This window comes from Nicotiana tabacum, chromosome 4 (assembly GCF_000715075.1).
Source record: "Nicotiana tabacum cultivar K326 chromosome 4, ASM71507v2, whole genome shotgun sequence".
NCBI lineage: Eukaryota > Viridiplantae > Streptophyta > Magnoliopsida > Solanales > Solanaceae > Nicotiana > Nicotiana tabacum.
Genome location: NC_134083.1, coordinates 92,691,441 through 92,706,108, shown reverse-complemented (window position 1 = coordinate 92,706,108; position 14,668 = coordinate 92,691,441). Strand labels below are relative to the sequence as shown.

General features: G+C 42.0%; 1 protein-coding gene across 1 annotated transcript; it reads right to left on the bottom strand.

Moving 5' to 3' along the window:
* Nucleotides 1–10,978: 10,978 nt before the first annotated feature.
* On the bottom strand, nucleotides 10,979–14,457 carry LOC107792541 (LIM domain-containing protein WLIM2b). The gene is made up of 6 exons (XM_016614762.1): nucleotides 14,317–14,457; nucleotides 13,918–14,111; nucleotides 13,458–13,557; nucleotides 13,330–13,364; nucleotides 13,144–13,233; nucleotides 10,979–11,467 (listed from the first exon to the last, which is right to left on the bottom strand). Exons 2-6 carry the CDS (start codon nucleotides 14,050–14,052, stop codon nucleotides 11,258–11,260), a joined length of 570 nt encoding a protein of 189 aa, XP_016470248.1. The 5' UTR covers nucleotides 14,053–14,111; nucleotides 14,317–14,457; the 3' UTR covers nucleotides 10,979–11,257.
* Between the last annotated feature and the right edge of the window lie 211 nt (nucleotides 14,458–14,668).

Here is a 14,668-nt window from a genome sequence, read left to right as displayed (position 1 = left end):
CATCCAATTCCACGACCTAATAGGGAACAACATTAACCATATACCAGGGTGGCCGTTGCGCCCTCCCCCCCACTACGAAGAAGGTCCATCCAGACCAAAGACGGGAACTTATCGGAATGACCGAGGTATGCCTCCCCTATTATATGCTCACAACTTTTATGTGTCACCTACAGAGATAGTCTACGCTCTGAAAAAACTCGGACCAAAAGTGAAGTGGCCGTCGAAGATGAGATCGGACCTGAATACCAGAAAGTCCGACGCTCTCTGTGGGTTTCACCAGGAACGAGGACATAAAACTATGAACTGCATCACCTTGAGGCAAGAAGTCGTAAACATGTTGCGATAAGGTCACCTCTAAGAGTTACTGAGCGACAGGGGAATAACCAATTTTGCTAGAGGACGTGAACACTAAGGACCGCCAAAACCACCCTCACTAGCTCGTACCATCAACATGATCATCGGCGACAACAATGATGTTTCAATCAACAGTGTGAATTTCACCACTACCCATAAAATCAAGCGATCTATCACCTGCGAGCGGCATGACAAACTCGAAGAAAGTATCATCTTCGACAAGTCGGATGCCGACGGTTTGACCTTTCCTCAAAATGACGCCCTCGTTATTACTTTATGTATTTTAGATACCGATGTTAAATGCATTATGATAGATGAAGGGAGCGATGTGTGCATTATCCATCTCCGAGTGCTTACCCAAATGAGACTCGAAGATAAGATAGTGTCACACTGTATCACGCTAACTGGTTTTAACAATGCAGTTGAGCAGACATCCGGAGAAATCACACTCCCCGTTCTGGACGGTGGTGTAGCTCTGGTGACGATATTCCACATCATAGATCAGGCTACCGCGTACAACGCCATAGTGGGACGACCATGGATACATCCCATGAAAGCTGTCCCCTCTAGCTTATACCAAGTAATTAAATTCCCAACTCTATGAGGGGTTTTCAGTATGCGAGGAGAACAACGCACATCACGAGAATGTTACCACATTGCCTTAGATGACACAGCCACCCAACAGAGAAAAGACAAAGAAAAGGAGACATATCAATCAACATGGTCGAGGTCGGAGCAAGAGGAAGCAGAGAACATCATCAGGGAACCAGATACGGCCAAAGTCACTGGTTCGACCATAGAAGATCTTGACCCCGTTCAGTTGGATCTCAACGACCACAGCAAGAAGGCTTTTATCGGCTGCAAGCTTCGGGAACCAGGTAAATTCAGTCAAATCTTAACAATTAACACAAATTTATTTGCTTTCAGCCATGTAGATATGCTGGGCATCCCAAAAGAAATCGCTACACACAAATTAAACGTCGACCCACTCCACCCCCAGTGAGGCAAGTCAGGTGTAAATTAAACTCCACAATTAATGACGCAGTACGCAAGGAGGTTGAAAACTGTTGGAAATGGTTCCATCAGGGAATCGAAGTACCCCAAATGGATCGCTAACGTAGTGATGGCCAAAAATAAGAATGGAAAGTGGCGGATGTGCGTGGATTTTCACATATTTGAACAAGGCATGCCCGAAGGATTCATTCTTGTTGCCACATATCAACCAACTCATCGACACAACGGCCGGGCACGAGCTGCTAAGCTTCTTGGATGCATACTCAAGCTATAATAAAATCCTTATGGAAGAAGAAGATCAGAAAAAACCACGTTCATCACCTACCAAAGAACACATTGCTACAGGGTCATGCCTTTTGGACTAAAGAACGCATGAGCTACTTATCAAAGGTTGGTTACAAAGATGTTCAAAAATCAGCTCGGCAAAACAATGTAGGTATATATAGATGACATGCTGGTCAAATCCAAAAAGGGAGAAGATTATATCGAGCACTTGAAAGAAACTTTCGAAATACTCTGATGGTACAGAATGAAGTTGAACCTGAAAAAAGCGCATTCGGTGTTACCTCGGGAAAGTTCTTGGGTTTTCTGGTATCACAACGAGGAATTAAGGTCAACCCCGACCAAATCAAAGCCATCGAGGGGATACCAGAACTCTTAACCACGAAGAAATAAGTCTAAAGGTTGACCAGTCGCATCACTGCTCTATCAAGATTCATCTCGCGGTTGTCGGATATGTGCCATAAATTCTTTGGCGTACTCAAGAAAGATAATGGCCTTGAATGGACTTCTGAATGCATCTGGCCCTGCGAGAACTAAAGGCATACCTATCGTCTCCACCTCTACTTTCAAAGCCCGAGCCGGAAGAGCGTCTCCTCGTTTATCTGGCCGTATCCGAGGTAGCCGTAAGCGGAGTCTTAATTTGTGAAAACAAAGCTACGCAATCTCCCATCTATTACATTAGCGAAATACCCGTCGATGCCGAGACGAGGTACCCACACCTCAAAAAATTGGCTTTGGCCTTAGTCGTAGCTTCATGAAAGAATAGACCATATTTCCAATACCACCCTATCTCGGTCGTCACGACCTTCCCCTTCAGAAGAAATTTACATAAACCAGAACTATCGGGAAGGCTGGACAAGTAGGCTATTGAATTGAGCGAGCATGGTATCACCTATCAGCCACGAGCGGCAATAAAATCATAAGTACTCGCCGACTTCGTGGCCGACTTCATCACAAAGATAATGCCTGAAGTCGAAAGAGAGGCCGCCCAAACTTCCCTCCAAACACAAGAGCTCTGGGTCCTATACACCGATGGCACATCCAATGCGTCGGGATCCGGATTGGGACTCGTACTCGAAGTCCCAACAAGCGAAATGAATCGCCAGTCCATAAGGTGCCTGGATATGACTAACAATGAGGCCATAATTGCAGGTCTAATACAACACTCAAATATGGAGAAAAATTGTGCTTAGATTCCCAACTCATAGTCAATCAAGTCACGAGGACTTTCCAAATCAAGGAACAAAGATTGCAAAGGTACCAGACTGAAATTTGTAAGCTACTGCCCGAGTTCAACGAATGTCAGCTCGACCAAATCCTACAGGCACAGAATTGCGAGGCAGATGGCCTCGCCAAACTAGCCGCAGCCACCAAAAGCATCGCAACCGGAGACAAAAACGTGGTCCCATTCCTCAACTCATCACTAGACCAGGTCGGGGTAAGAACCATAAACCTAACTTGGGATTGGTGCAATCGTATTGTTACGTACTTGCAGGACGACACACTCCCTAGCGACAAAAAGGAGGCCAAGAAACTAAGGGGTCGTTTGGTATAATGTATAAGAATAATGCTGAATAAGATGTATTAGTAATCCTGGTATTAGTTATGCTTGCATTAGTTATGCTTGCATTAGTTATGCTAGCATTAGTTATGCTGACATATTTCTCATCCATTATTTGGTTTGATGTATTAAAGCATTAAATAATTTCTAAAAGAATTATTTGTTTACAAAAATACCCTCATAACTAGTCCATCACTTTATCTTTTTAAAAGAAACATATAATTGAGGAATGTTTTTATCTGAAAAAGGTCTTAAAAAATTATTTGATTTGTTTACCTATATTGTAGTATAAAACTTAATATTTATTTATAAAAAAGAAAATATGCTAAGTATTTATTTGTTTACTAGGGATATAACTTTATTTCCCACTTTCTTGGATTATTTCAAACTTGCATTAATATAATAGTATATTTTAATCAAGTATAAATTTTGAAGGACAATTTTGTCTTTAACTAAGCTAATGTATGCATTAAAACCTATTGCATTGCTAATATCATGGTTTCTAATGCATTAGTTATGCATATGATAATACAAAATAAGGTGCATAACTAATGCATAGGTTCTAAATGTTTACAAAACAAGGTATTATCAATACAAAAGCTAATGCATGCATTATTTTAGCTAATGCATCCTACCAAACGACCCCTAAGAATGCAAGCGGTCAGGTACAATATCCTCCCGCAATGATCTGTACAAGAGGACCTACGACGGCCCTCTGGCGAAGTGCTTGGGCCCGAACCAAACTCAGTGCCTCCTAGAAGAAGTTCATGAAGGCCATTGCGGGTGCTCACTCCCGCAACCGGGCACTGGTCAGATGCCTCATAGGGGCAGGATATTACTGGCCCACCATGAAGAAGAAAGCCACGGACTTTGTAAAGCGATGCGAACAGTGCCAAAAGTACGCCCCAATGATCCACCAAGCAGGCGAATACCTCCATTCAGTCACATCCCCTTGGCAGTTCATCAAATGGGGAATGGATATCGTAGCCCCTACCAGCAGGGCGAGGTAACCTACGATTCCTTTTTATTTTAACTAACTATTTCTCTAAGTGGGTGGAAGCAGGAGCATTCGCCCAAATACGGGAACAAAAAGTAATCACCTTTATATAGAGAAACATTATCTGCCGATCCGACCTTCCCCAAGAAATCAGTTGTGACAATGAACCCCAATTCACATGAAGGAAAACCGCTGAATTCTTTGAGAAATGGCATATCAAGAGGATACTCTCGACCCCGTACCACCCCGCTGGCAACAGGAAAGCAGAATCATCCAACAAGCCAATACTAAACATCATGAAAAAGAAGCTCGAAGACGCTAAGGGACTGTGGTCGGAAATACTACCAGAAGTATTGTGGGCCTACCGAACAACTCCGAAAATAAGCATAGGAGAGACGCCCTACTCTTTGGTCTACAGGACCGAGGCAGTAATATCAGTCGAGGTCGGAGAACCCATCCTAAGGTACTCCCATGAGAGCGGCACGAGTAACGACGGAAGTAGGAGGCAGGAACTCGACAAAATCGACGAACGAAGAGATATGGCCTACATAAAAATGGTCGCCCAAAAGCAATAAGCAGAACGCTATTACAACAAGAAAGCAAAGGTCAGGACACTCAAAGTCGGAGACTATGTACTGAAAGCTAAAACTCAAACGAGCAAAGATCCCAGGGAAGGCAAGCTGGGAACAAATTGGGATGGTCCGTATAAAATCACAGCCGAAGCAAACAAGGGCTCGTTCCAATTAGAAATAATGGAAGGAAATCTACTACCAAACAATTGGATATTAGCCACCTCAAATACTTCAACTTCTGAGAGAAGAAGTGCCCCCAAGCCGTACTCTTTTTTCCACACTTGAGTTTTGTCCCACTTAGGTTTTCTCAAGGAGGTTTTTAACGAGGCGGTGAAGGGATTTTAAGTCGAAGTACATGAAAGAAGGACCGTGGTTACTCTTTCATTGTTCAACCTCTCATTATTCTCCAGATCGGTCAATGAAGGGACTAGATAGATAGGGACTGGGACTGGAACGCTAGTCAACACCCAAAAATCTGTAAATTTCTCCAAGTATGTAACAAAAACAATAATGTCAAGGCAATAAACTTTACACTTATCAGCACATCTTCCTCAAATTCAGGTTATGTTCGACCTCGCTTGAACTAACACCTACTGGCCCTCGGCCATAATTAAATTCAGGTTATGTTCGACCTCGCTCGAACTAAAAACTATCGGCCCTCGGCCATAATTAAATTTAGGTTATGTTTGACCTCACTCTAAGGTCTTATATAATTTTATGTTGGATGATTTCGACCGGGGATTTAAACAACTATATCCTAGTCTTTCTTATTATCGTTACTTGGCTGGCTGTTACGTATTATTTCCATTGTTTAGTCTCCAAAGCGAGCATCAGAACTAACACCTACCGGCCCTCGACTGTAATTAAATTCAGGTTATGTTCGACCTCGCTCGAACTAACACCTATCGGCCCTCAGCCATAATTAAATTTAGGTTATGTTCGACCTTGCTCTAACTAACACCTACTGCCCCTCAGCCATAATTAAATTCAGGTTATGTTTGACCTCGCTCGAACTTACACCTACCGGCCCTCGGCCATAATTAAATTTAGGTTATATTCGACCTGCTCGAACTAACACCTACCGTCCCTCGGCCATAATTAAATTCAGGTTATGTTCGACCTCACTCGAACTAACACCTACTGGCCCTCGGCCATAATTAAACCCAAGTTATGTTTGACCCAGCTCGAACAAACACCTATCGGTTCTCGGCCGCGATTTAACGAAGGGTCACGACCAAACAAGTCGACGACCTCGGCCATGTTTCAATGCACAAAGAAAAAAAAGAGCAAAGGCAGCCAAACAACAGAAGCAAAAAACATAGAAGTACGGAAAATAAACCACATGTAAAAAAGAAGATGCAGAGAACAACTTTGGCATTGCATACTTAAAACATTTTTACAAAGGCTCGTGAAGACGCCGACAAAAATACACAATAGTTTACAACAAAAAAAACTACTGATCACCACCATCATAATCTTCTGCGCCTTCACCGCCTCGGCCACCGACGCCCTTGCCATCTTGATTCCCCTCATCACCTTCGCCCTCTAGATATGCGGTATCGTACCAGGCAGCCTCCTCAAGTCGATCTACACCTTCATCATCACCTTCACTGGCCTCAGGCGTAGCAGGATCATACCCACAAGCAAGTCGATCCTCGCGAGCCTTCACACGAATACCTTTAAGGGCATCATTAGAGACGGACCCCGCCGCATGCAAATCTCGAAAGATATCTAACTGGGACTCAGCATGAACCCACTTCTCATATAAGTCCCGAGGAACGTTGGGAAAATACAAAGTGCGGGAAGAGGATGATTATGCCAGTAATTGGGCTTTCTCGGCCTCCAAAGCAACCACTCGATCATGGAGAACAGAGGTCTCTCTTTCCAACTCCGAGATCCTTTCATCAAGCCGTTCTTCCTTGAGCCTGGTCGTCGTTAAGTCATTCTCCCGCTCAGAACGGAGAGTTCGAATCACCACCTCAAGGGACTCTGCCTTATTCAGAGCCTTCGATCGCGCCGCCTCTACCTTCTCTAGCTCTTTAGCTTTTTCGACGACCTCACCACCAAGGGTTTCCGCCCTGAATTGGCACTCCTCGAGCTGGTCATGCAACGCGACTACCTGAGCTTGGAGGTCATTGCACTAAACCTCGACCTCCTTGCTAATCTCGAGTTCTTCTTCTTTGATCCTCAGCGTCCCCTCCAGAATGCTACACTTCCCTACCATTCGCACCAGCTCCTCGTCCCTAGCTTTCAAATCTTCCCTCAGTTGGCGCATATCGCCGCTTTCACAGAGCTAACACCGAAGCTCCTGATACTTATCAATGACCCTGAAATACTTGTACCTCAACTCACATATATATCTTTGCGCCTCTACTCCCGACGAGCACTCTCGATCTCTAGGATGATCGTCTACAAAACAGGCAACGAAAATTAAAAGACAATGAAAGAGCATACCCAAGGAAAGACAACCAACAACAAAGATGCCTACCCGAAAGGCAATGCCGACGATATTGTTCGACAGGTCATGATCATTTATACTATGGAGGGTCGTTCCCTCAATCTCGGAACTGAGAGGGACAAGGGAGGGGATAATCTTCTCAGTATCCATAAGAAGATTACGGTCCATCAGGATCGTAATTGTTCTCGAACCCCTCTTCAACCTCACTTCGAACTGAGTAAGCCCCTCGTCAATCATCCTCAACTCTTCTGTATCCATGTCAGATCCAATCGGATCCGACATCCTCCTCAGCAACGGCCTTGCCTCCGTCGCCCGCCAAAGGAGGCGCGTTCGCTGCAACACCGGAAGACGAGCCCTCATCTCGTCCTGGAATAACAGGACCGCGTTCGCCCACCACATCGTCGACCACATCCCCAATGGGCCGTATATCCATATCCTCCAAGCCAACGTCCTCGGGACTAGCTTTTGGGCTCTCCCCGATAATCATTGTGGCCGTCTCCCGAAGGCTGAAGGTGCAATCTCCTACATCAGCAGCCGCCAACCTCTCGCCCACGATGTACACGACCCTCCTCTTACTAGGCATCAAGTCCCCATCGTCTGGCAACGACTCCTCTTCTTCATCTATAGTACGGTACAAGGGAGAAACCAAAGGCTCTGCGTTCGAAGTCTCCGCGGCTAAAGAAGGAACAAATACCGCCATAGCAGCAGGAGAGACCGAGGAGTGAGCGGAATCAGTCGCGGTCATAGAAGGGGCAAGAGACTAAGACGCAACAACTTTCCTCTTATGGAATGCGGGTGCGGGAGCTCTAGACCTCTTTGAAGATCCCCTGGTCAAAGCTGAGAAAAATACAAGGAGAGAGGAAAATAAACAAAGGTGAACAAAAGAAAAAGAAACCCAAGATGCCAATAATAAGAGAAACTTACCAGTCGAGAGGGGAGCAGGTCCAAACTTCTTCAAAAAACCCGACCACTCGCAAATACCTATAATATGAGGAAGAAGTCGACCAACCCAATCGGAAATGTCGGCGATCGAAGGAGGAGGCGTAGTCTCGGCTACACAAGTAAGGGACGTGAAGTCAAAATCCATGGTCAGGCATAAGGAAAAAATCAACTATCTACAGGGAGATTGAATACTTACGAGTATAATTCCAAGTATCGAAAAAATCGTCGACATTGGCCACCACGTCTTTGGTCTTGACGATGAAAAAATTAAACCAGAATTGGCGATTGGCCTTATTATCCATCTTCATAGCCAAACATTTACCCCCTTAATGGCGAAGATTTACCATCGCCTCCCTATAAAAGCTAGGGGCGAAAAGATGTATCAAATGTCGAAGTGTCAGTTCGACCCCGGCCAACTCGGCAAATTTGGTGAGCATCTAGAAAAGTTTGTAAACATACGGCGCGAGCTGAGCCGGACAAACGCCGTAATAATGGCAGAATTCCTCCGCCAAAGGAAGGAGAGGAAGAGTGTAGCCAACTTGGAATGGGTAGGCATAGTACCCAGGACGGTGAGTCATCACGACGTCCCCCCTTCCCCCGCCGGAATCAACTAAACATGATTGGGAATATTGAATTTAGCCCCAAGCTCTTCCAATTCTTTCACTGTCATCATTGACCGGTAAGCCTCAGGTTCGGCATCAGGGGACTTGGTAAAATCAGATTTGGAATCAGGGTTGCGTAGAATTATCTCTTCTACTAACGAGAAGGCTCCATCGTCAGCGGTGGCAGGAACACCCTCCTCATGAGGAGGATACACCACTGCCAAGGGGGACATAACTCCCCCCACCTGACTCAGAAGGTATGTTAGACATCGTCTTTAATAAGAGAATAAGGTTTCAAAAGAAGAAAAAGTAAATGAAGAACAAGATAAGCCTCAGAAATAGAAGAAAATGAGTGCTTTGCAAAGTAAATAAGACAAGTTGGTGATAGCGGAGAAAACGGAGTTTGAAAAGTTCCAAAATCGGAAAAGCTTCCCCTATTTATAAGTTTGGGAGGTACCAGAATCGAAACCATATGGGACATAATTAGCACGAAAATTGAATCGATAGAGCCAATCAAGAGCTCCGCCTGAATTGATGCAATGCATCGGGAAATGGCGTCATTACGACGCACGGGGCCATGGCGTCACCTCTATTCATGGCCCAGATAACTCCAAATAATTTCCTGGGCAATTTGATAAATTCAGAATATGTGGACCACAAAAAGCCACGTAGTCCCATCTCCACAACCACGACCCCTGCCAACTATGCACGACATTGTCTGCTCATCGACCTCGTACGGTGGCATAACCTCAATAAGCAGAGGGACTAACTGTATGTGTCAAAATCTGCCCTTATAATATTTGAGACAAGATAATACTAAAAAAGGAATTCTCGAGTCGTCGTTAGTGGAGATGGGCCAAGAAGCAGCAAGATCCATAGTCGAAGAGTCGACGAGAACCGTGGTCGACATGTCAATAAGGGTCGAGGTCGAGCATCATTGATAGAACTGTAACAGTTAGTTTTCAAGATAGGGTGTTGAAAGGGAATATTCTATTGGATATTTCTTGCGCTTGTACTATTAAGGTTTCATAGAAACATGTCCCATATAAATAGAAAAGAGAGACAATGATAATGGCATATGATATTCATTTGTAAGAACACACTTTGACAAAAAAATTCTCTGTCTCTTTTGCTAAGATACAAACACCACCTTTTCACTGAGATTCTTGTCTATATTATTTCATACTTTTCCATCAGATCCGAAAATAATTTGAATATTCAAGGATTTGTATGTCACTCATCATTGTTAGGAGGAACAACCATCTAGTTCATCCTTTATTGGGTGAATCATTCCTCATATTTACTTAAATGTCATTTATTGTTATTCATTGCTATTAAATGATACATTATTGTTCATGCTTTTTGGAACAATTATCGCATATTTTTATCACTATTTGACCAAATCCATCTAATGTTTATTGCACCCTTGAAAGCTACATCTAGAGATTATTGTTAACACTCAGCATCTTTGGTTTGTCACTTGCTCTGCTAGCAGAGTTGCCTTTGTGAAGGAGTTCGTATAATGAAGCAGAACTCAAGCTTACATGCATCTAAATGGTGCAACATGATAACAAGGATTCATGAAGCCGATCACAATTAGCTTGAGATTGATGTGCAGTTGTGTATGTTATATAATTGCGCTGAGAATAGGTTGGTTTTAGAATTCATACTCTAAAACTTTCTTTTTTGACCGTCTGTTGTAATCTTTTCAAGTAAACCATGTACTGGTTTTCAACATCTATTTTTAAGGAGAAAAAATTGTTAAAAAGACATGCCACTAAACCTAAGGAAAGACGTGACATCTTGTGAAGCAAAGCTTAATAATATATAGAAATATCCCAATTTGCTAAAACGTAGATCAAACATAGGCACAAAATACAGAAAATGAAGCTGTTTTTGTGACAGGAAAGGGTAATGTCATCGTTAGTTCTAACTTCCTCATCTTAATCCCATGCCGCCTTATCTTTTCCTTTTTTTTTTTTTGTTGCTTGAGTTTCTTATTCAAAATGCTCCTAATGAAAATTTACGTAAAAAAGAAATAATATCATACATTTATTTATTTGGTGCAAACACGACAAATAAATTCGCATCCAATGGATTTATTTATTTGGTGCAAACACGAAAAGTAAATTCGCATCCACTGGAGCTGTTATTTGACAGGTAAGGACGCATCAGCAACTAAGCAGAAGCCAAATATAGAAGAGTAACAGAAGAATACTAGTAAGTAACAACACTGTTATGTATCACACAATTAGCTCCTGCCAAAGATCATTTGATAGGGGCAGGAATTTCAACATCCAAAAGTTAAATGATACAATAAATCAGGATAACAGCCTTCACGATGGTCAAACACATATAAACCAGTAACCCAAAATGATAAGGTTACCAGCTAATGAACAAAGAAAGCGCAAGAAACACACTCAAGAATTATCAAATCCATGTGGATTGATAAAGTAGTTGACTGAAACATGGAGTTTAAGAATCTGGAACGGTTGCAGCTGGACGTTTCATCGAGGCAGACTTGATCAAATGATTGTAGCTGCCTTTCTCCTTGAAAAGCTGTGAAAAATGAGGTTTGCAGTACAAAATCCCATTTAGGGCGGCATAATTTGAAGGAGATAAAGAGCATCCACCATGAGAACACTTGAAACATGTCTTATGATAACTTTGGTTCTCCACTGTCACCTAAAAAAATGCAACCAGCATTACATCAATCTCAGAAATTAAACTGTTGCAATAGTAAAGCTTGTGTTTACTGCTCCAATTGTGATCTAAAAAAGAAAGGCAATTGTAGAAACTTCCCAGGTAGAAAAGAAAAAGTAACAACCTAGAGTAAACGTTGGATAACCCCTCCAAATTTCAATGCTAGAGACAGTACTCAGTAGACCAGGTCAATTGTTGCAAGCAAATTAATATTTATATTTCCCTTCTCAAAAAATTTAAAATGAGGAGAGGAGTGCTAAGACAAGAGTGGGTTGCTCTAGTGGTGCGCACCCTCCACTTCCAACCAAGAGGTTGCGAGTTCAAGTCACCCCAAGAGCAAGGTGGGGAGTTCTTGGAGGGAGGGAGCCGAGGGTCTATCGGAAACAGCCTCTCTACCCTAAGGTAGGGGTAAGGTTTGCGTACAAATTACCCTCCCTAGATCCCATTAGTGGGATTATACTGGGTTGTTGTTGTTGAGGAGAGGAATGCTAAACTCAGAATCTGTGGGCTAGAAGTAGGTCACCAATGTATTGTTCACTTACATATAACTTCCAGCATCAAAGATATGATATTCAGAAATCATCTCCAAGCCGCCAAGAACATAAATCATAAATCAAGAGAAATAACTACTTGCTGGACAAGAGAATGTATGGAAGCATTAGACAGCTCAGCTATTTTTCTTGCGTCATATCCCATTCTGATCCAAAAACTAGCTCTTCATACAAATTAAATTTCGTAACTGTGTTACAACTTCAAAGGTGGACATTCACCATTGTGGGGCAACTGAGAACCACCAAAGAAATATTGTAGCAATATAACACGTGATCTGCCTCATAATTTTTCAGAGTTAGCATTCACTAGAATGTGCAAAAATGGAAAAGATTGGTAGAGTACTAGATGACTGGAGGAGGGAGAGACGGAGAGTAAGATGCAAAATGCTCAAACTCACCAATTTGCACAGCAAGTCAGTTTTAACTACTATCACGGCCAAACTATTAACAGTCAATTTGCGACTGAATAAGAATAGATCTTTGTGGACTTCAGTTGCTATGCTAACTTTATACCATCTGTAAGATCAATCCTATCGTGTTAACCAACAAATGTGGCGTAAATACCCACAAAATACAAGCTCTTGAATTTCTCAATAGAGTTCATTTAAATATATTTCACATATATCACCAGAGTGCATAATAGATATTGAGCGAGTAAGATGTAGATTTGAAGAACAAGCAAGTTTCAACCAACTTAATGTCTTTTAGCTGTCTTACTCTCCCTTATATCATCTTAAATTAATACCAAAAACTCGTGCAGCAAGATGGTCATGTATACAAAATTATAAGTAAAAGGTTGTCCCTGCTCTCTAAATGGAAACGCTGCTTGTGCACTTTCATATTGAAAAGCTACTTAAACGCTAATTGTGCTTTCACGCGCCACTGAAAATCAGTAACGTTCTGAGAATGCTAAATCCACAACAGGAAATTGATGACACCATTGCCACAGACAAGTAACTCATTGACGCATCAAATGAGCGAAATGGGCAACCACCTTTTCCCAATTGAAGGTCCAGAATAGGAACTTACAGTAAAAGGAAGAATACAACAATTTGCTTTTCAACAGAAACATCAAGGCTAAGGTAAAATTGAGGAGCCTTTGTCTACCTTCTCAAGTGGGTAAGCTGTTTTACCACAAGTCGCACATTTTTCCTGTGTGCCAGAAAACATGCCGGCAGCTTTACTAGGCGATCTTGTCTGCATACCAAAATAAGAGAGGAGAGAGTAAGAGGCATGGTTTGTTCTTTTTCAGTTTGTTAATTTTGTATACAAGTAGATGCAAAGAAAATTTACCAGCTCCGGAGTTAATTTCTCAGCTGACTTTGCAGCTGTGAAAGTAAAACACATTGGGTATTATGAATAAAGCAGATCAATTATAACTTTGGAGAAAGAATTAACTAAGCAAGAATAAATAGACCTACGTGATTGAAAGTTCTTGTTGAAGTTGCCCGACTCCTTGAAAAGCTGCTCAAAATGGGGCTTACAATACAGAACACCTTCCATTGAGGAGAAATTGCTCAGCTAACAAAAAGTTCACAGATACATAACATCAGTCAATTGAGTCTAAACACCATTATCCTTTTCATATGGAATTATTCAAATCTTTATCTTCTTCTTTTCGGATAAGTTGAAACTATTCAAATCTTGGGTACAGTTTCCTCAATGCTTGGCCTCGTCCAATTGTCAATGGTCAAAGTACAACTACCAATGCAGTATGATCCAACATGGAGATATTTTTCTTTTTTAGGATAGTATTTGTGAATCAAGACAAGTTTACTCTTTTTCCAATTTCACAACTTTAAGACTAATACTATATGCACAAAAAGCAAACATCATAAAGTGAAAACCAGATTGTAGTTTATATAAGCATAGCAAAAGCACCTTAAGTGTTCCTTTGCAATGGCTGCATTTGAAGCAAGACTTGTGATAATTAACCCCATCAGCTGACAACAGCTCCACCGGGTAAACTGTCTTTTCACAGGCCTTGCATTTCTGTTGTGTCCCAATAAAAGACATAGTTCTTCTAATGACAAATAAAACTCTAGATCTTCCTTTTCCCCAGCTCAGATTCGACTCTGTAGATGCAAAAAAGACTCAAGTCTTTCAGATATTTGCAATCAATTTCAAGAATATAACCGATCTGATGTAAAAACAAATTGGGTATCAGTACTTTACCATCAAATCGCCTGGCACATTTTTTTCTTGGGTTCTAGAGAAATTAGTTTCTAAAAAAGTGATCTTGAGCTTTTAGAAAAAGTTGGTAAAGTCAAAAATACATACCTTGAATTTGTTGATCTACAAGCCTGTCACGAAATTTTTATGTGATGATCAAAGTCAAGTTGATAAAATGGAGGAGAAATTGGGGAGGATTTTAAAATTCTGGGTTCATATGATATAAGAAATTCTTTGACATATATTTATGGGGGGGGGGGGGGGGGGGCTGGAATTTTTAGCCAGAGCAGAGGCAGCGAAGTGGATGATGATGATGTGGGGCAATTGGAAGGCAAAAAAGGACACAAATATCTTTTGCTGGAATATGTAAAAATTCGTTCCATGTTTTTGACTCGTTTCTTTACCGTCTTAATGAAGTTGACCACTTTTCAGTGCTAAATCAGCCCTAAACCGTAGTAGC

What these genes read in the sequence shown, in the direction of transcription:
- LOC107792541 (XM_016614762.1), bottom strand. Translation starts at nt 14,052, where the DNA reads ATGTCTTTTATTGGGACACAACAGAAATGCAAGGCCTGTGAAAAGACA. An exon ending in AGAAATTAACTCCGGAGCTG is followed by an intron (nt 13,234 to 13,329) that starts GTAAATTTTCTT and finishes TTTGGTATGCAG; the next exon opens with ACAAGATCGCCTAGTAAAGC. An exon ending in CAGCTTACCCACTTGAGAAG is followed by an intron (nt 11,468 to 13,143) that starts GTAGACAAAGGC and finishes GCATTTTTTTAG; the next exon opens with GTGACAGTGGAGAACCAAAG.